Source organism: Octopus bimaculoides, chromosome 4, assembly GCF_001194135.2.
Source record: "Octopus bimaculoides isolate UCB-OBI-ISO-001 chromosome 4, ASM119413v2, whole genome shotgun sequence".
NCBI lineage: Eukaryota > Metazoa > Mollusca > Cephalopoda > Octopoda > Octopodidae > Octopus > Octopus bimaculoides.
Window position 1 is genome coordinate 39,770,818 of NC_068984.1, and position 20,616 is coordinate 39,791,433.

General features: G+C 33.3%; 1 protein-coding gene across 8 annotated transcripts in view; it reads left to right on the forward strand.

The window, feature by feature from the left end:
* Window positions 1-20,616, forward strand: part of LOC106880470 (cAMP-regulated phosphoprotein 21) — a 158,759-nt gene that overhangs the window by 93,944 nt on the left and 44,199 nt on the right. For 7 of the 8 annotated variants that reach the window (XM_052967005.1, XM_052967004.1, XM_052967007.1 and 4 more), the window contains one exon: window positions 5,512-5,613. The exons of the other annotated variant lie outside the window; for it this stretch is intronic. In XM_052967005.1, coding sequence (XP_052822965.1) covers window positions 5,512-5,613 — 102 coding nt within the window. The remainder of the gene's footprint in view (window positions 1-5,511; window positions 5,614-20,616) is intronic. 8 annotated transcript variants of the gene reach the window in all.

Consider the following 20,616-nt stretch of genomic DNA (forward strand, 5'->3'; position numbering starts at 1 on the left):
ACCACCTCATCCCATGTCTTCCTGGATCTACCTCTTCCACAGGTTCCCTCCACTGTTAGGGTATGACACTTCTTCACACAGCTCTCCTCATCCATATGCAGCACATGACCATACCAGTGCAGTCGTCTCTCTTGCACACCACATCTGATGCTTCTTATGTCCAGCATTTTTCTCAGGGTGCTTACACTCTGTTGTGTGTGCTCACTGACATTACACATCCAGCAGATCATACTAGCTTCATTTCTTTCAAGCCTACGTATGTCCTCAACAGTCATGGCCCATGTTTCACTGCTGTGTAGCATGGCAGTCTGCATACATGCATCATACAGTCTACCTTTCACTCTGAGTGAGAGGCCTTTTGTCACCAGTGGAGGTAGGAACTTTCTGAACTTTGCCCAGGCTATTCTCATTCCAGTAGCAATGCTCTCCAAGCATCCATCCCCACTGCAGACTTGGTCACCCAGGTAGTGTAAGCTATCAACTACTTCTAGTTTCTCTCCTTGTTTATTGCCCCTGTCATCTGTTGCACACAAAAGCTATCATTCCAGTTAACCTTCTTTTGATGTTGCTGCACCTCTTATGCATCCATAGCTTATACTGGGTACATCTTATGGAGTTTCTACAGGTCGAGCAGGGCCATCTACCTGAGGGGGTTTGTGATTTGTTCGCGTTCCTGCTTACTAGGACTTTGGTTTTTGCAACATTGACTCTAAGGCCTTTCGATTCTAACCCTTGCTTCCACACCTGAAATTTCTTCTCTAGTTCTGGATGTGATTCTGCTATGAGTGCAAGGTCATCAGCTTAGCGGAACTCCCAGGGACAGCCTGTCTTGAATTCCACTATTATTGCCTGGAGGACTATGATGAATAAGAGGGGGCTGATGGCTGATCCTAGGTGAACCCCTACGTCTACCCAAAATTCTTCACTATACTCGTTGCCGACCCTTACCTTACTGACAGCATCTCTGTACAGGGCCTGTACAGCTCTTATTAACCACTTATCTATCCCTAGTTTCTGCATCACCCACCAGATTAGGGATCAGGGGAACCTGTCAAAGGCTTTCTCCAAGTCAACAAAAGCTAAGTATAGAGGTTTATCTTTGGCTAGATATTTCTCCTGCAGTTGCCTTACCAGGAATATAGCATCAGTGGTGCTTCTACCTGGCACAAAACCAAACTGCATCTCATCTAAGCAGACTCTCTCCCAAATTAGTTGGGCTATGACCCTCTCCGTGACCTCCATCACCTGATCCAGCAGTTTGATACCCCTCTAGTTATTTCTATCTAAAGCATCACCTTTACCTTTGTAGCAGTTGACTATGGTGCTGCTACGCCAGTCATTGGATATGACTCCTTTGTGAACTACCTGGTTTACAATACAGGTGACTAGACTATAACCCACACCACCAGATATTTTAAGCATTTCAGCAGCGATTCCTGATGGGCTGGGGGCTTTTCCTGTCTTCATATTCTTAATTGATTTATCTGCCAGAGTGCTATCAATTTGGGTAGCTGGTCCCATGACTGGGTCAACATTTGGCAGGCTCTTCTCCTCCCATTTATTCTCCACATTCAACAACCTTTCATAATGACATCTCCAAGCCTCTTTCTTTGTAGAATCATTAAAAGCAAGTAGACCATCATCCATGCAGACACATTTCTCTCCTGTAACATCACAATTTTCTCTCACACACTGTCTTGCAAACCGAAACACTTCAATTCTTTGATCTTCATGTCGCAGAACATTGGCAAACTTCTTTTCTGCTTCTCCCTTGGCTATGTATACCTGTCTCCCAGCCTCCCTAATGGCTATCTGGTACAGTTCCCTGCTACCCCCACTCTTCAAAGCTTTCCAAGCTTGTTTCTTTGCTCTAATGGCCTTGTCTACGGTATTATTCCACCACCACATTACTCTAGATCTAGAAGGGACTTTGCACCAGCTGTATATTTGGTCTGTGGCACTCAGTAAGCTGTCACGTAGAAATTTCCAGTTACCCTCTGTGTCATAAGTCTGTAGCTCCTTCTCCCTCTCATCAAATTCCTCAATGAGGATGTCCCTAAATCTCTGACCATGTGAAGGGTTCTTTAGCTTTCAAATCCTTCTTTTTTGGATTGGTCTGCTTCTTGGCATCCTTCTGGCCTCAAGTCTAAAGTTACTAATGACTAGTCTATGCTGGGTGGGGTACATTCTTCACCAGGGACGGTTTTTGTATTTAAGACCAACCATGCATCCCACTGTCTGGTGAGGATGAAATCAATCTGGCTAGCAGAGTCACCTGATTGATAGGTTATCAGGTGGCTGTCTAGCTTCCTGAAGTTGGTGTTGCAGATTAATAGGTTGCTTGCATCACAGAACTCCAGTAGCCTAGTTCCCTCTTTGTTTCGGGAACCAATTCCATAGCCCCCATGAACATCATGGAAGATACCAGATTGCCGTCCGACATGCCCATTAAAATCTCCAGCCGCAAAGATGAGGTCATTGCCACTATATTTATTAGAGGATAAAGACCCTATATTTCATTCAGTTAATCTTGATGATGATGATGAGTACAGTTTGCCATAAGTAATAACTATAAAACTGAATATTTATTACCCATAAGTTTCCCATGGGTACCCCACTAATTTACAAATACCATTTCAATGACAAAAGATTGTTATATTGCATCAAGTGATATTTTGTTGAACCATATTTAACACTATCAAATTTATGTCATTATTAAGAGTTATTGAAGGTGGTGAGCTGACAGAATCATTAGTATGTCGAACAAAATGCTTAATGGCATTTCTTCCAACTGTACATTCTGAGCTCAAATTCCACTGAGATCAACTTTGCCTTTCATCTTTTCAGGATTAATAAAGTAGATACCAGTTGAGTGCTGGGGTTGATGTAATCGACTAGCCCTCTCTTAAAATCTCAGGCCTTATGCCTACAGTAGAAAGAGTTGTTAGGATTTATCATAGTATCAACCAGACCATCAGAATATGTTATACACCGTTGGTTACAGTGCGCTTCTAATTTTGTCTTGATTGTACCATTCTTTTTTATCTTGATCCAAATTGCTTAACTAAATTGTCTTCCCATTGTTATAGAGGCCTTCCAAGTGGCCTTTTATGATCTCTTGGATACCAGTCATCAACTGCATAGGTCCACCTGTTGTCTATTTACTTTGTGACATGTCCATCCCAGCAGAACTTGTGCTTTTGGTACTCTATGATCACATCATTCACTCTGCTCCATATTAAGATTTATATATATATATATATTCAAAACATAATTTAAATTTAAAGAAAAAAGCAGATAAATATATTTTTTTAGAAATTGTTGCTTTATTTACCTCATTTCTTTCCTGAATAATAAAAATCAGTGCCCCTCCACGTTCAGTTTTGTTTAGGAATTTTCAAAATTGCATATAACAGTTTGGAGATAAACTCTAAAATTTCTTTGCTGAAGGTCGTGCTTATGACAATGATCCAAAGGTTTTAGGATCATTGTTTTCAGGTTTTGGTCATTTAGTTTTCATTTCAGATGTTAAATGATAATTTAAGCATCTGAAATTTTTAATGTCTAATGTTGCAGAAAGAATAGATATGTGAGTTAGATGGATTCTTGATATCATCTATTTCATTTCTTTTATTTTTTTCACATCCTGTTTTGATTGAATTAGCTTGTGTTTCTTTTGAAAACTCATTATTCAAATATATCTATAATTTAGTGCCTTCACTATAAAAAAGAATTTATTATTGAGGTTGAGCTAATTGATTATTCCTTCTCAAAAAATGTTTGGCTTTTGTGTCATTTTATTATCTTTATTATTAAAACCAGTGTTTCATATCCTATCAACATATAGCTCAAGTCCTATTGCAAAAAGACTGTCTTTGTTCATTTTGCCATAAACTGATACCATTTTAGGTACAGCTAACCACTAATTACTGCAGAAACACTGTATAATGTCTTGTTATCTTTCTTTACCAAGTTCAAGTTTTATATGTCTGATACCAACCTTTATACAGATGTTTGACCTCTTAAATTTTCCCCCAAATTATGCCTATTGTCAAAAATATGAAGTACACTTGACAATGTAGTCCCTGATATACAAAGATGGGATAGTCATGATAGAAATGCTCACTCAGGCTGACTTGAGGTTAAACAACAATCCTATGCCTAGGACATAACAATCTTTCACATTGCAGCTCAACTTCAATCAATGTTATTATCCCTACACTATTGAGGACTCAATATAGATATGTTATGAACTATCTGCTTATTATATCTCAGTTTTAAGTATTTCAAGTTCAACAGTTAGAATATTAAATATTATTTATATATCTTCAGTTTTACTTCTGAATTTATTTTTTTTAAATTTTATTTTTTACAAGTTATATTGTTTCTTGTTAAAATGCAACCAAATATTTATTATTTCTTACTGTCAAAGTGATTACTATTTGGTTCTATATACTATCACTGCCATTTTTTCCTGTGGATTAATTTGGCATATTTTAACAGTCTGTTTTTAATTAATACCTAATTATGTATGGCTCCAGTCATTATTTTACCACTGAAAGACTAAAACACTTGATGGCACAATATTAAAAGCAAGTATCTTAATGCCAATCAGAACTGTATTTAATTTTCTTATAAACTTCAGTTCCACATGAACATTCTCTGTGATATGTTCAGCTAGACACATTTATTTGGCAACCAAAATTTCTTTTATGGATTTTCATTTCATCAAATATATACGTGTGTGTGTGTGTGCAAGTGTGTGTGTATATGCATATGCGTGGGTGAAATTTAATTTATGTTTTAAAATTAATAGGGTTTACAAATCAAAGAGGCGTTTTCAAAAAATTATGAATTGAACTATTTTCAAATGAAAATATTCAATTCTAATATTTCTCAAATTTTGTTTTTATTCATTACTTTTAGTTTTTAAATTAGCTTCTTTTTCTGTTGATTGTTACAAATATTTCATCTATTTCTTTATAACTTTCAATTCAGTTACAATTGAGTAGCCAAAATGGAGAAGTTTTTAGTTAAATACTTTTTTGTTCTGGGTTCAAATCCCTCTATAGATTCTCTACACTTTGCCTATCATTCCTTTCTTGTCAATAAAATTAGTAACAGTCAAACAGGAGTTGGTTGAATTGACTATATCCCCCTACAGATTTGTGGCCAAAGTTAGAAATTCTTATTTCACCTCTTGCTCATATTAGATTACTCAGATTAAAATCTTTAGCATTTACTTTTTCTCATGGGGAGGCACCTTACATAATAATCATCTTATTGAAAAATGTTATAAAAATTATTTTTATTTAAAATTTTTTTTGTTTCTATTTTTAATGTATTTTGTAAATAAATTTAAAATATTCCCCTTCTCCACTCTTCCTCTTTTTAATCTCTATAGTTTTTATCCTTTCTATTATTATTTTTACTACGTTTCTAACCATGTTACTATTTTTGTTTTAAATAATTTCTCTCTTCATCTCTGTGAATAAATAATGTATTTTTCAGACCCACACCATAGAGAAGCCCCACCTGTCCAGATCATCAAGAACCAAATCTTTAGAAGAAAGGCTACAAGAATATAATGAGACACGTGCACGGATATTTAAAGTGAATATTGGTTACTTCTCACTTCTTAAATCCATAGCAAGTCAGAATAAACCCCAATTGGTATCCTCTAGCTGTGCACAAATAGATACTTCAATTACATACAAATTAACATTCTTTATGAGCTTCTTACTAATATAAGCAAACTAAAACCCTTCATTTATTGTGAAAAGCAAGTTATCTCAGTTATAAAAAAAATAGATTTAGAGATACCTTATTAACATTATTTATAGAGTACTGGTTGAAATTGGTAAAATGTTTATACTTTATTTCAGTTTTTTTTTTTTTTTTTCATTTTTGTTATTTTAATTTTTGTTTTACAGTTCTTTTGCTTAAACATTTTTCATATTCATTTTAAATACAAGCATTTTTTTTTTTTTGTCATAAGAAATAATAGCTGTTCCAAGAATTATTTGAGATAACAGCTACATCCTGTCCTAAATAACAATAATCTCTTATGATAAATAATTTGTAAGAGTGGTTCAAGCTGTGGAGGATATTGCTAAAAGAGTTTACATAAAACATCACATTAAATATAAGTTTTAGAGATCATTTAGATTGTTCTTAAGCCACTTTTTTTACCCCACACCCTAATACTTAAAAATCAATTAGAAGAGGCACTTGTAAATGCATAAACTGAAAGATTATGAACTGTTGCGATATTTCACATAAAGTAAAAAATTAAGTTCCTTTGTTTGAATGAGCTTAAGCAATATGGAAAGTAAAACCTGCAAATGATCAAATGGAAATGCATAGATCCATAAACCTTATTAAGAACACTGAAATTTCTACCTCTATACAAAAAAAAAAAAAAAAATTCTTATTTATGCTTGTATCATAAAATATTTCATGAAAGGTAATTAGTAAATAAACACATTGAATAAGGTTAGGGTTGCAGAGTTTGGTCTGTCTGATATAATGCATTTAAATAAACTACAAGTGATATCAGTGTAAAAAAAAAACAGATAGGAAAATGAAGAGATAAAATTGTGTTTACTGAATATAAGATTAGATCGACCAAGCTAGGTAAAAGTAAAGTGTTATGAAGTAGTCAGTGTTGATAACTGGGCTTAAGACAGAGAAAGGAAGATTTAGGTACATGGGATTTGAGTTAGTACTTAATACTTATAACTAAAACTGCCAAAGATGAAAAAGCAATTAACAAGAAATGGTCCTTCTACTCTTTATAAAATCATTCTCACAAGGAAATAATTATTGTAATGAACTAGAAATTTTCAGGGTGGGTGTACAGTCAATCAAGTCAACCATTACCTGACTGGTGCTTATTTTATTGATTCTCAGAAGTGTATGTCAACCTTGATAGGATTTGAACTCAGAACATGTGGGGTTAGAACTAAATATTACTAGGTATTTAAGTCTAGCATATTTTTGTCTCTACTACTCTACTATTTTACCCTTACCAGAAAATAAATATTCTTGTGCAAATTATATATTTAATATATGATTACTAGATCCTAACTATTTTCTCTAAATATACCAATCTGAGAAGAGCGAGAGAGAGAGTCTATATCTCGATTGTATGGGATCAGTTTAGTTAACACTTATTTTTAATTGTTACAGGTTTGTTGATGAAGGGAAGATATGTGAAGTGGGGAAAATGCAACTGAAATTAAGTTCTAATTGAAGAAGGATATAGAAAAATATATTTTAGTATGCAGTCTGTAAAGGTGGCACACTGAAGGTGATGAGAAGAGAACATATGTATCAGTTAGTTTTAAGAGGAACAGTCTCTACTTAACTATTTCAAAGATACATAGCCCCATTGTATTTGTGTTTCAAAGGTCAGTGAAAGAACAGTGGCTGGAAAACATTGATGAGTGTAAGCTTATTCAGAAATTAGAGCCTATTTCTTGTAGAGTATGTGTTTTGATGTATATATGTTTGTAGTGTATTGATGCTTTATAAAAGATTAGTTGCTGTAGAAGACGCTACGAAACAATTTAGGCTTCCAAATATTGTTAGATATGTTCTGTTGGAAACAGGTTCTAGATTTTCTGATGGAAAAGTTGATAGAATTCATTATATTCATAACACTTATGTGTAGAACAACTAAAACACTTTTTATCCAAATTTTTAAAATGTTTTTATTTTAAAATATTCTCTGTTTCATGTAGATAATAATTAACAAATAAACAGTCCCGGCTTAGAGTGACTTTAATGTTATATATTTGTCTAAGATCATTAGCATACTTACTACTATTTTCAAAATTGTTTACAAAGTTGACATAAATGACCTGCTTTGATTAACAGATTATTCAACTTGTGGACCATTCTATATCAAATAGTTTTGCTATTATTCAGAATTAATAATGATTGTCTTTTTTGTTCCCCTTTTCTGTAGCACCCTTGAATTTCTTTTTTGTTTTTTTTCTTTTACTTTTGTTCCTTTTTTGTTTTGGTTTACAAAAGATACTTGATTATAAAGCAGTTTTTTATTAGACAAACTAATACATACAGTTGATGCAGCAAGATTTAAATGCATGATCTTATCCTTCATACTGCATCATAACTTGACTGTATCATTAAAGAAAAGCTACTGATTGATTACTCATGGTGATTTTTTACATCAGTAAAATAGATGGGGGTACAATGTCATAATATTCTTGCTTTTTCCAAGAAACATAATTGTAACTAACAGTCAAGAATAAAATGATTTTTAATTAATCATGAAACATATAGTGTTTCTTAACAATGCAATTTGATACAAACTTATAAGAAAACTCTTCTGCATAAATCATTTTGTATCTGATAGTATGTCAAGGACAGGCATTATTTCTATTTTATAGTACTAAATTTACTGCCTGCTATTTTGAATTAAAATAGGTGATGGTTTGTCATTCTGATCATAACAAAATAGTCAATAACAGTACACTGGAGAAGATAAAATTTTTCATCTGTTCTATGATAATATTGATAAAAGGTGGGGCCTAAAAAGATGCCCAATAAATGACCAAATGTAGAGAATATGAAAAATGAAGGATTACAAATTACAAACTGTAAAAATGACAACAATGTAACAAAGCTAGATTTGTGGGTCATAAGCAATTGTTTACTATTTCCTTTTTGCCATAGTGTCTGCTTTATTAAGAATGACCAACAATAATGAGTTCTCATACAGGAAAGAAATAAAATTTAGCTTATATATCATTAAGTATAGAGAGAAATTTATGTGGCTATATGCTGATACTTGTTCATACACACAGATATACATGCAAAAATATCAAAAGCATATGTAAAGTAGTTGACATTAAAAATAGCAATAATAATGATTTCTTTGAAATAGGTACGATGCCTTTTTTATTTTTTTTAGTTTTATAGTGAATCAGTTAAATCACCTTCGGTTGTATTACTGTTACTTCATTTGTTGAAACCAGAGGATGAAAGGTCAAGTTGAATGGAATAGGACTTGAGTTCAGATTCAAAATGAACAACTCTGTGGCATTTTCATCACCTCCTCAACTCAAATATTAATACTAATGATAATTATGAACACGTTTACAATAACAACTGAATGTTCTATGTTGGTAGTCATTTAAATCCCTGTTGTTGATAAATTGAAGAAGTATGTAAAAAAATGTATCCCTTTTGAAGATTCAGTAACTTGTAAGGTTTCATAGTGAATATGTTAAGAGTAAAGAAGTTTTTGTGAATTATTTCTAATTTCTGTTCATTTTATTTAAAGGTCTTAATAATGCTACATGTAGATGTGACTGGTCATTGATTCAGAGAAAGTAAATGGGGTTGGAGTAGGAGTCATAAAATAAAACAATCAGTTTTAGCTTGTTCTTCTCATGCAAAAACTTTAAAAGTATAGAAAAACAAGAAGTACGACATATGTTATAGAATTGTGGAGGAATTATTTTGTTAATATGTATCTTGACTGTATGTAAAAGACATACCATTGACTCTCTCTGTCTCACACACACATACACAGAGAAATGTAATAAGTTTGCAAAATCAAATAATTTATGATTTTAATATCAGTTTACAAGAACAAAACATTCAATTCCCATTAAAAATATATTTTAGTGTAGATAAATAACATTTTCACTTTTTTTTTTTTACAAACTTTTGCTTTTGGTTGTTTTCTATTGTTTTGTGAAACTTTCGCATGAATTGCTGGTAAAACGCTTGCATGTATTTACTGCTTAAATAATCTTAATCATTCATCCATGAAATAGTGTAGCAACCCTACAGTAAGTCTTATCAAGTAAAGTTCTGAACCTTGATGTCCCATGTTTGTGGCACACTTTGAAACACTTGCTATTGTCTTCTGAATTTATGAACAAGTCATATAAAATCTCTGTACAAGTCATTGAGGACAATTATCCATCAACCAGACATCACGCTCCACCAAAGAACTATAGAGATATGTTGAGGGCATTTTAGGTATTAAATTTGGAAAAATAAATTATGTTCTGAAATAGATTAAATGGAATCTGCTATCCTTATTTACTGCTTGTGTGAAGGAGAAAGAGAAAGAGAATTAACAGATTATCAGTATATTACTTAAGATAGATTTGTCTTTATATGCTAAAAGTTTTCATGATTTGCATAATTAAATGACAGGTACTTTTACAATGTCATATGAAATACTGACTTCGAGCAACTGAATCTTATCTGCATCATATGATAAGTTTTAACAAATTATTTTTATTATTTCAATTCTTATGTTTTAAGACAATATCTATGCATATCTGCTGTTGCATAATAATTCACAGTGAACTTATGTTTGCATTAGTGAGTATACACAAATACAAATATATACATTCCCTCCATCATTGGAAAATGAATGTAAAGTAATATCTAGATTACTCGATACATTAGGACAGGTAGAGTCTATTATTTTATATTATCATTATTTCAACATGCAAGATATATGTATATATACAAGGATTGTCCTGAAACTAATGCAAAAGTAGGCATACCTTTTTTTATTAACTATCAGAGGTTGTTCAAATTGATCATGTTAGTCGAGTAACTCTTCTTCCATAAAAAAGTACAACTCAACATAGTCACTGTGTTTGCACCATAATTGAACTCATCTCTTGAATTCTCATTAAAAAAATTTCAGATGTTATACCCACTACATCACAGCTAGTTTCACCTCATCTGTGTCATTAAATCATTGTATACCTTCGTTGGACCAAACAGGTGGAAATCAGAAAGCACCAGATCCAGGTTGTACAGCGGATGAAAGACCACTGACCAGCTCAGTTTGCTGATTGCCTGGTCCATTGCTAAAGATGTGTGTGATTGCACAATGTTATGATGAATATAGATTGTTTCCAAAATTCTTGTTCAGTCCCTTCTTCCTTATGACTTCTTTAAGCGTTTTCATGGTGTCATTGTACTGCTCACTCTTCATGGTAAAACCTTGTTCCAGAAGAAGACGCTGTCATTATGACATTCTGTGCTAATCACCTACTCTTGAACCATTTAGGCCTTGGAAAACAGGAATGGAACCATTACATAGACTAAGCTTTTTCTCCTGGATCATAAAGTTACACCCACATTTCATTCCCACCCACCCATTGGTTAAACAAACATCTTCATTGGCTTCAAATGCTTCCAGCACTGTGCAGATTTCTATCCTTCTTTCCTTCAAATTGGGTGTCAGTTGCTGAGGTAGCCACTTTGCACATACTTTCCAATACCCGGTCTTATACCATTTTCTGCAATGCATTGTGACCACATCCAGTTGTGCAGCAAGCTCACAGAATGTGACTCGTCTCTCTGCAAATCAATTCCTGTTTTCACTGGTGATTCATGCCAATCGTTGCAGTTGATAGTCTCCCACTGTGTGGTTTGTCTTCAATACTGCTTTCCTCTCCTTTGCTCTTGGCAGTGGTGTCATCTCTGTAAACAACCTCTGGCCTTCTATGGATGTGAGACAGCCTGGACTCCTCTTTTGTCAAGAACTCAATGACAGCATGTTGCTTCTGCTTGGAACCCATTATTTACTGCAATGAAGAACAGGAAGAAAATATGCTATAGAGGAAGATATACTCTACTCACATATGCAATTTGAATAACCTATGTCAATTACTATAAAAGTTATGCCCTCTTTTGCATTACTTTGGGTAACAATCTTCAAGTACACACACACATAGTGTATATATAAATGCTAAAATAAGGTTATTTTACAAACATACACACATAACATTTTAAAATTAAATTTTAAATTAAATCCATTCCATAAATATTTGAAAATATCTTACCCATTATAAAGAGATTATCAACATTAGGTAACATCTTAACAGCTAAATAGTAAAATATTAATTTGTTGGTGATGATAGTGAGGTGTTTTCCTTTTTTAAATTACTTAATTTTCTGGTGTCTGTCACTATCCAAAGGAGCAACATTAGTTTATTTCATAGGTGTTATATGAGCTGTGCTCAGTTCAGCAGTTATCCATCTGTTGTTGAGAGTTTTTTTTCTGTCATGTTATTACTGGTATCCTTTGTATTTTTCCCAGCATCTTTAATTTTCCCACTTATATACTTTATTTGTATCACAATATTAAGAGGTTTTAGCTTAAGATAGAGGGTTCTTTTTCTTTTCTTTTTCTTTTTTTTTTTTGTGGTGTTAGGTAGGGATTGTATCCATAACCTTTGCAGGTTCTCCAAGACTATTCAGATTTATGTGGTTGATGATAAGCACTTGAACCGCTGCAATTGGATGTCTGTAGATAAGAAGATCACATTCTTGAAACTCAGAAAATGGTTTTAAAGACCCACTAAAAGTGAAGAATAATCAATTAACTTAGTCACTGTAATATTGATATTTGCTTCAAGCCTTGAGGCATGTAAACAAAAATTCAACTTCTTGAGATTTGAATGTAGAACACTGTGTCATGGAATTTTTTAATGTAACTCTAGTAGTCTAAATTTCTAAATTATTTCGCCTATATCTTCATTTTCTTGGTAATTGAAATAATTTTTTAGAGCTACAAACAGAAACAAAGGATATGTCTGTTGTAAGTAAAATAAAATGTCTCTTGCCTTATACTAGATAATTTTGCTGAGCAGAACCATTCTACAAATAATTATCAACAATTATTTTTTAGATTAGAAGTCAGATCATTAGTGATATCAAAAGGAGAATAAAATGTTGTTATATCTTTCATAGGATCAATGAAATTATTAGTTCAGAAAATTGAACTATTCAACTGAAAATTAAATCCAAGCCAAAAATTCTCTTTACTTAAGTTACCATTATTCTATCTGATCTATTATAATAATAATTGTTTTCTTTGATTTAAAAATATGTAACCTGAGATCTTAGAAAATGAAATGACAAATTTCAATGTTTGTGGAATTTTTTGTTTCTCATGTTTCAGTCAAACATGGTCAGTTAAATTTATTTAGGAGAAACTAATATTATTGCAGGTTTTTAAAATTATATCTAAAACCTTTTCAATTCTTTCTATTTCTCTATTGTATTTTTAAAATACTTTTAAAATCTTCTATAATAGCTATTGCATTGATATATTCTTTGTATTTTATTACTATGTATTCTGTAAGTATACTGGCAAATAGATACATTCTTGGAATGGAAATATATAACTAAAGTAATTGAGGTATCCAGAAGGTGACACAATAATTAATCTTAGCCAACATAACAGCTACAGTTATTTCTGCTAATCTAGAATGCAGTTTATATAGAACCTGTTGATATTAGCTGTGGTCAAGGCTGTTCAAATTTATGATGCGAATAGCCTAACCATTTACAACACTGATTTCAGAAAACCGGCTAACCACCTAATTACTGACAACCAGGTGAGCATGCAAGACAGATAGACTTCACATACACCAGGAAATGGGATAGACAGATGATTGTGAAAATTAAGTCTTTCCATTGACGAAAAATGAACCACTCAGTATAGACTAACGATAAGCAGCTTCGGAGTTATATTGAAGCTGAAAGCTCTCTCTGCTAGACATAAATTCAGAAAAGTTCTTAATGATGTATATATGTCAGAACAGTTTGCCACTGATGTATATATGTCAGAAGAGCCACTGATCAGATCTGGTACCAACCAGATTGAAAGTTACATGATAGTCGAATGGTACAGTAGACAGAATTATAAAAGCTTAGAGTCAGGCCAGGAAGGATTGAAAGAAAGAGGGGAACACTATCAGATAACTGGAAGAGAAGATAGATGTCAGGTATATTTAATAAGGAGAGAAGTTGATTAGGAAGGGAATTAGCTTAGATATGATGCAGTTGGGGTTTGTACCAGGACAGTGTACTACTGATATCTGCTTCCTAGCAAGACAACAATGAGAGAAGTTCTTGTTTTGAGCAAGTCACTCTACCTGGCATTGATTAATTTGGGGAAGGTCTTCCAGAAGGTATTACAATATATAATCAGGTGATCTTTAAGAAAGTTAGATATAGATGAGCAGTGTGTGAAAGTAAAGCAAACTATATACAAAGATACTGTCAGTAAGTTATGAATTTGCAATGAGTTCAAAAGGAATTTAGTATGCTGTAAGTTTTGTCAAGGCTTGGTTCTCATCCCTTTCATGCTATTATAGTTCTTCAGGTCATAACAGAGGAGTTTAAGATTTGTTTCATGGGAACTCCAGTATGCCAATAACTTAGTTCTCATAGCTGAATCTGTAGAATATTTAGAGGATTTTCAAACTCAGAAACATAGCCATGGGACACCACAAAGTAAATCTGGTGAAGAGATGGCAAGTGACTGAATCAAGTCACAAGAAAATATGCTGGAGAAGATTTGTTCAACCCTTGTTAGCATGAAAAACATGAAAATGCTGATAATGCTTATGCATATGATATGATGTACACCCTTAATTCATTAGGTTGTAGAGGCACCACTTAAACATGCTTTTACTCTAAATTTTATACATGTGTTGCCATAGTGTACATGTTTTATGACTGGGTACTTCACCTATCAGCAAACATGAGTCAACAAGAGCATCTATAGGATTACTTGATATACTTGAAATAACCACCAGATTTCTCTCAAACCATATTCTATCATTTTAGGTTATGTGCAACTGGAATGCAAATTAGTTTTGATTATTTTCAATTATGATGTAAGATTGAGGGTATACTTGAGTCATATATTTGATTGAATGTTTCCATGGGGTCTTTTCGGGTGTTCATCATAATTTTTTCCTTGAGCTCTTTGAAGGTTTCTTTACTGTTTTAGATTTTATTTGTGGAATCTTATGTTTTGCATATGCAGGTTCTGTTGTAATGCTTTCATTGGTTTGTGGTAGATCATCTTTTTATTTATTGTCAGTTGTTTTATTTTCATTATGTATCTTTGGAAATGTGCTGTGCGTGAGAAGACCCGGCAAGCCAAGTAAGATCGTTGCCAGTGCCCCTGGACTGGTTCTTGTGCGGGTGGCACATGAGATGCACCATTTTGAGCGTGGCCGTTGCCAGTACCGCCTGACTGGCTCCCGTAGGATTTTCGAGCTAGATCGTTGCCAGTGCCCCTGGACTGGCTTGTGCGGGTGGCACATAAAAGACACCATTTCGAGCGTGGCCGTTTTCGTGCGGGTGACACGTAAAAGCACCCACTACACTCTCTGAGTGGTTGGCGTTAGGAAGGGCATCCAGCTGTAGAAACTCTGCCAAATCAGACTGGAGCCTGGTGTTGCCATCCGGTTTCACCAGTCCTCAGTCAAATCGTCCAACCCATGCTAGCATGGAAAGCGGACGTTAAACGATGATGATGATGATGATGATCTTTCTGTGAGTTAGTTCTGTTTCAATTTTTAGCATCTTGTTATTGCTTATTGTACATTCACAAATGTTCACAGTCATATTACATATTTTTCCTCAAGAGACAAGCATTTCTATTCAGTGTTGACCTATGAGAGGACACCATATGTTACTTTATTTTCACATCATGATTGCAATGTGCTCACACTACTAAATTCATTATATATCCTGACTTGGCCAGTCATACTTTTGTTGCTCATTGATTGATTTATGTGTATAGAGGATTTGTTTTTAAAATGGCATTTGGTTTTATTGTAAGTTCAGTCGTTTCATTTTATTGTGTCTGTATTCAAAAGTTCATTTCATTTTGCCTTGTTGCTTGAAGAGATTATTTGTTCCTTATTCTTTCATACATGCTATTTAAATAGTATATTTATGTGTAACAATCACATATAATACACATAAGATTCAGTTGTAATTAGTGAGATCAGTTTGTTATATTTATATTCAAAAGTTCCATACACTTCTGAGTCAAAAGGTTGGTGGCAAGAAGGGCATCCAACACTGCTTCAGAAAAAAAAACTCATCCAACCCATGCTAGTATGGAAAATTAGATGTAAAACACTGATGATTATTTTGTGTGTAATAATCACATGTAATACATAAAATAAGTGTCATGTGTACTTACTGGAATCTTTATTGTATTACTTTCTTTGGGTTACTTTTTTTAAATTTTGGCATTGAATTTGTTTTTGTTGCTTCTACTAGTTGTGTTGTTGTTATTGTTTGCCATGAGTGGTTGTCTGTAATAGAGCTCCAGAGAAAAACTGGATGTTGCAGAGAGATAAGCATGAGCCACAAATGTGGTAGCAAAGAATACACCAACAAAAATAGAAAAAAAATTAATAGATCATCAGGGAAAAAAATTATGACAACTGAAATTGAATAGCCAGTTGTAAACATGGACATTTACAGTTTGACAAATACATGAGGAAAAGAAATGGTGATTACCAAAATTTTAAAAGCAAAAACAATAATAATAGCAATACATCTTTTGCTAATGATATGTTTTCAGAGGGAAAAAGTAGACATAGATCAATTCCTCCCAAAAGACATATAGAGTAAGTATGTCATATAACTAAGACATGTAGGAGAGGTATGTAACTAAAGACTTTGCCTCCTTACCAAGCAATTTCATCAAAGAAGGAACAAGGGAGGCAAATATTCTCTGTTTCTCAGCATTTTTATAGGCAGAGCATACAAATATGTGAATGGCCTTAAGACTGTGGATGAGGTGAGAAAATATAGAAATGGTGTATCATAAACCTGCCCACTAGCCGATACTACAGTGTATGGGAAAATGAAGCACAAGGGTCATGATCTAAAGATGTTAATATAGGCATTGAACCCTTGATTTGACATCATTTTTTCAGTACATTACAGACAGGTGATGAGTGTGGGAATGATATACCACAAACTGTAGTCAAGTGACCACCAAAGGCTACAAAGATATCCTAAAGTTGTACTGCATTGTGGGAGCAAATAAGAAAGGCAATCACAGTGGTTGTGTTGTGAGAAAGCCTAGTTGTTGCACTTGTGGGTGTAAAGCCCACATAAAGGCTTTCTGCTTGAGAAGGAGGAGAGGAAAGTTATCAGCAAGTAACATCAGAGGCAGCAATAACAATAGCAGGCAGGCACTATAAACTTCTGAGGATATGCAGGGCAGAATAATTTGCTTTGTCCTCAGTGTTAAAGGGTCCAATGCGAAAGTAGAGCTCTAAGAAGCTAACAGGTCTCCTTCATCAGCAGAGAGCCAACCACAAGGTACTACCAGGATGCCACATTATCTTATAAAATTTTGCTAAAATGAAAAGTGCTCAGGAGCAATTGTGGAAAGCTCTGCTTATGGAAGTGATTGGAACAGAAGATGGTCATGGTTGCAAGGTACTTGACCTCATCTAGGTGGTGGCTCCTCTTTGTGTTGGTAGATTGCTCTTTTTTGTTTTATTTGTATTTTTAATGTCTTCAGATGTTGTATTATGGTTTTTCCCCATACTCCGTTTACATATATAATATCCACTTGCACAGACACACATATATGAATGAGTTTGGTTGGTAAATACTGAAAAGAAGCTCATCATATGTGTGTATAGATGTGTTTCATACAAAAAAAGTATTGTTTGTCTACAAACTCCTATGTAGACATCTAACTTTGCTTGGTGGCAGGAAGTGCATCCAATTGTAATAAAACTTACTTCAGCAAATCCTGTCTGACCCATACTTGTATGAGTCAGATATCAAAACAATAATATATATATATATGTATATATATATATTTATGCATAATCACATATCTTGTAACTTCTTTTGTTACACACGTCGTATATTAAATTATAGACCCTCTATATATGCCTTTTATCATAATCAGTTCCTTGTTTCAGCTCATGTCAATAGCTGCTTAATCAAGATTTGTTTTGAATTTCTTTACTCACAGTTCGGAATTATTTTATTGATTGATCACTGCTTTTTATAGTTCTGCTTGTGCATGATATTCTCAATAAGTATATTGGTATCTATAATTTTGTTTTGTAATAATTTCATTCTTTCTTGAAAGAAGGATCTCAGCAAGTTATAAGAAATATTTTTTTCACTTATTCTCTGGACCTGTTTTATGGTATGCATCAAAGTTGTGGCATGTGCTATTTAACATCTATCACTATTTGGAGTGTATAAAGTTTGCTTGGCTTTCGATTTACCAGTTATAGAAATGATCATCTTGGTTGCTATTCTTTCTTTTTCATCTTTTAGGCTTGTAGCATTTCATTGGGATCAAAAGATAAATGAATTTCTATCTCAGTAAACCCAATGAATTAAAACTCAGAAATCATATTCTCTGATAAGTTTTTCTAAGTTTCTTTGAATTTCCATGGTATTTTCATTATTTTTGGTAAAAATAAATTATTATTAATGCAATAAAACATCTGAGTCTTCACTGAAACTCACTTTATTGTTACCAAGTTTCGTATCTGTATTTTTATGTTGGTATCAGTTGATAAAGCGTCAAAAAGTTGTCATCTGTTTTCTAATCAATATATTCAATTATGCAACTTGATAGATTTCTCTGCAAAAGCTCACTTTTTACTATTAACAAGACAATACTATACAAAATTGCATTAATAATATATAACTGCTTTCATTTGTTAGCCACTGATTCTTGAAAGTTATTTAACCATTTAGCATTCAGATTACTCTGTCAAATGTAATGCTTATTTATTCACATTTTTTTTTTAAATTAATCATTTATTACATTGTAGCTTAGAGATTTTGAAGATGTGATTGTTTATTTTTAGAATGACATTGCAGGGTAGATGTGAGATGCTGGAGATGGCTAGTTTGAACATAAAACAAGTATACTATTTGGGTCAGATATGGCCAGTTTAAATGCTAGAGAGTTAAGTTTAATCTATTACATCTCCAAACTACATCCAGCTTTTCTAACTTCAAGCAATTGTACCATTCTATAAATCTTGTTACTATTCATTTATTAGATTGAAAACATAAGCAAATGGCATCATTAAAAAAAATTTACAATTATTTTAGGCGGTTCTATTGATGTTAACTGCCATCTGATAAGGCCACTTTTTCAAAAGTAATTTTATATCACTAAATATATTTCATAAAATATCACTCAAAAGAAACTCTTAAAATTTTTTAAAAGCAGTTTCAAATTAAACACCACTACTCTTGTAACTTTTTGTTTATTTTTATGGCGGGAAGTCTTCAGATTTCTATGTTTTAATTACAAATGTATATAGAGAAATATAAATAAATGCATCTAAAAATAGCAGTTAGTTGAAAAGATAGACCTTAAATAAAACTAAATCAACAGAAATATATCCAGTTTAATGGTTTTTCTCTCGGGCATTTTTTAAAAAGGCTGCACTCATACTGTCATAAGTTGCATTGACCATTCAGAAATGATATATTTAGCCCTTCAGAAAGTTACACTTAGTCCCTGAAAAGACTGCAAGCTCCCTATCTCTGACATAACCCATTTTATATCATCACAAAAAACTTATATTACTAATGCACTTTAGGTTTCAGCAATATTATATCTTGAGTGTTGAGGAGGTGGGGTATAGCCTAATAATTCTTGTTTTTTTTCTGTTTTTGCATTTTTATTTTGACAGAATTTCAAGTTTGCCCATTGTTTATTTAAATTATAATATTCCTTTCATCATTTAACCTAGTTACAACTAAACCCATCAAATCTGAATATCTAGGATTACTAACTTTTTTTCTTTTTACCATTTCCTTTTTGAATAACTTAATGATAAATGACTTTTAACTGCTTTGATCCCAGTCAGTTGTTAAGGGTTTTTTTGTTTCTTGTTTGTTTGTTCTGTTGTTTTTTTTTTCTGAATAATTTGTATCAATTTTTGTGTTTTAATTTTATATATATTCTTCTTTGTATAAGTAGGTTTGTTTATATTTTGATTATTTATATACTGTTGGAACATTCCTTACATTTAACATTAATGTGTTGTATCAACAAATTAAATGATGCATAAGTAATGTTATTCTTTGAAGCACAACATAATGGTTTGAGCAAACATAGTCAATTCTTCCATAAATGTATGTGTATGCATGACAGGGACAGAGAAATAGTAGATTGACTGGTTAATAGATTGCCTTTCATTACATTTTTCCTGGAATATGGCATATATTATTTAGCTAGCGTCATTACAAAAAGTAAAATGGTGCACCTCTTTTATTTCTTCTGCCAAGATTTTTGTTACTTAAATTTGCTTAAGTTAGTTTAAAGGAGATATGAAAGATTCTCTGAGAGAAAGTCATTAGATTTGGTCAGTGTATTGGATGTAGAAGTTGGCTGATATAAATATATATTTCATTCAGGTTCACGACACTGCTTACCCCCATCCCAGGGTTACACGGGCCCACTCCTCCCACACTGTCAGGATTGGCACTCTCAACGTCGGCACGCTGAAAGGTAGGTCTGGTGAGATTGTTGAGATGCTTGAACGGCGACACGTAGATCTGTGCTGCATCCAAGAAGTAAGATGGAGAGGAGGTTCTGCGAGGTTCCTCACAGGCAAAGAACACAGGTACAAGATTTTCTGGGCAGGAAACACTGACGGGGTCGGGGGCGTAGGAATACTTCTAGCAGAGAAATGGGTTGATAAGGTAATCGAGGTAGTTAGAGTATGTGACAGAGTACTTAAGATTAGACTAGTGCTTCATCATAGGCTAGCTACTGTC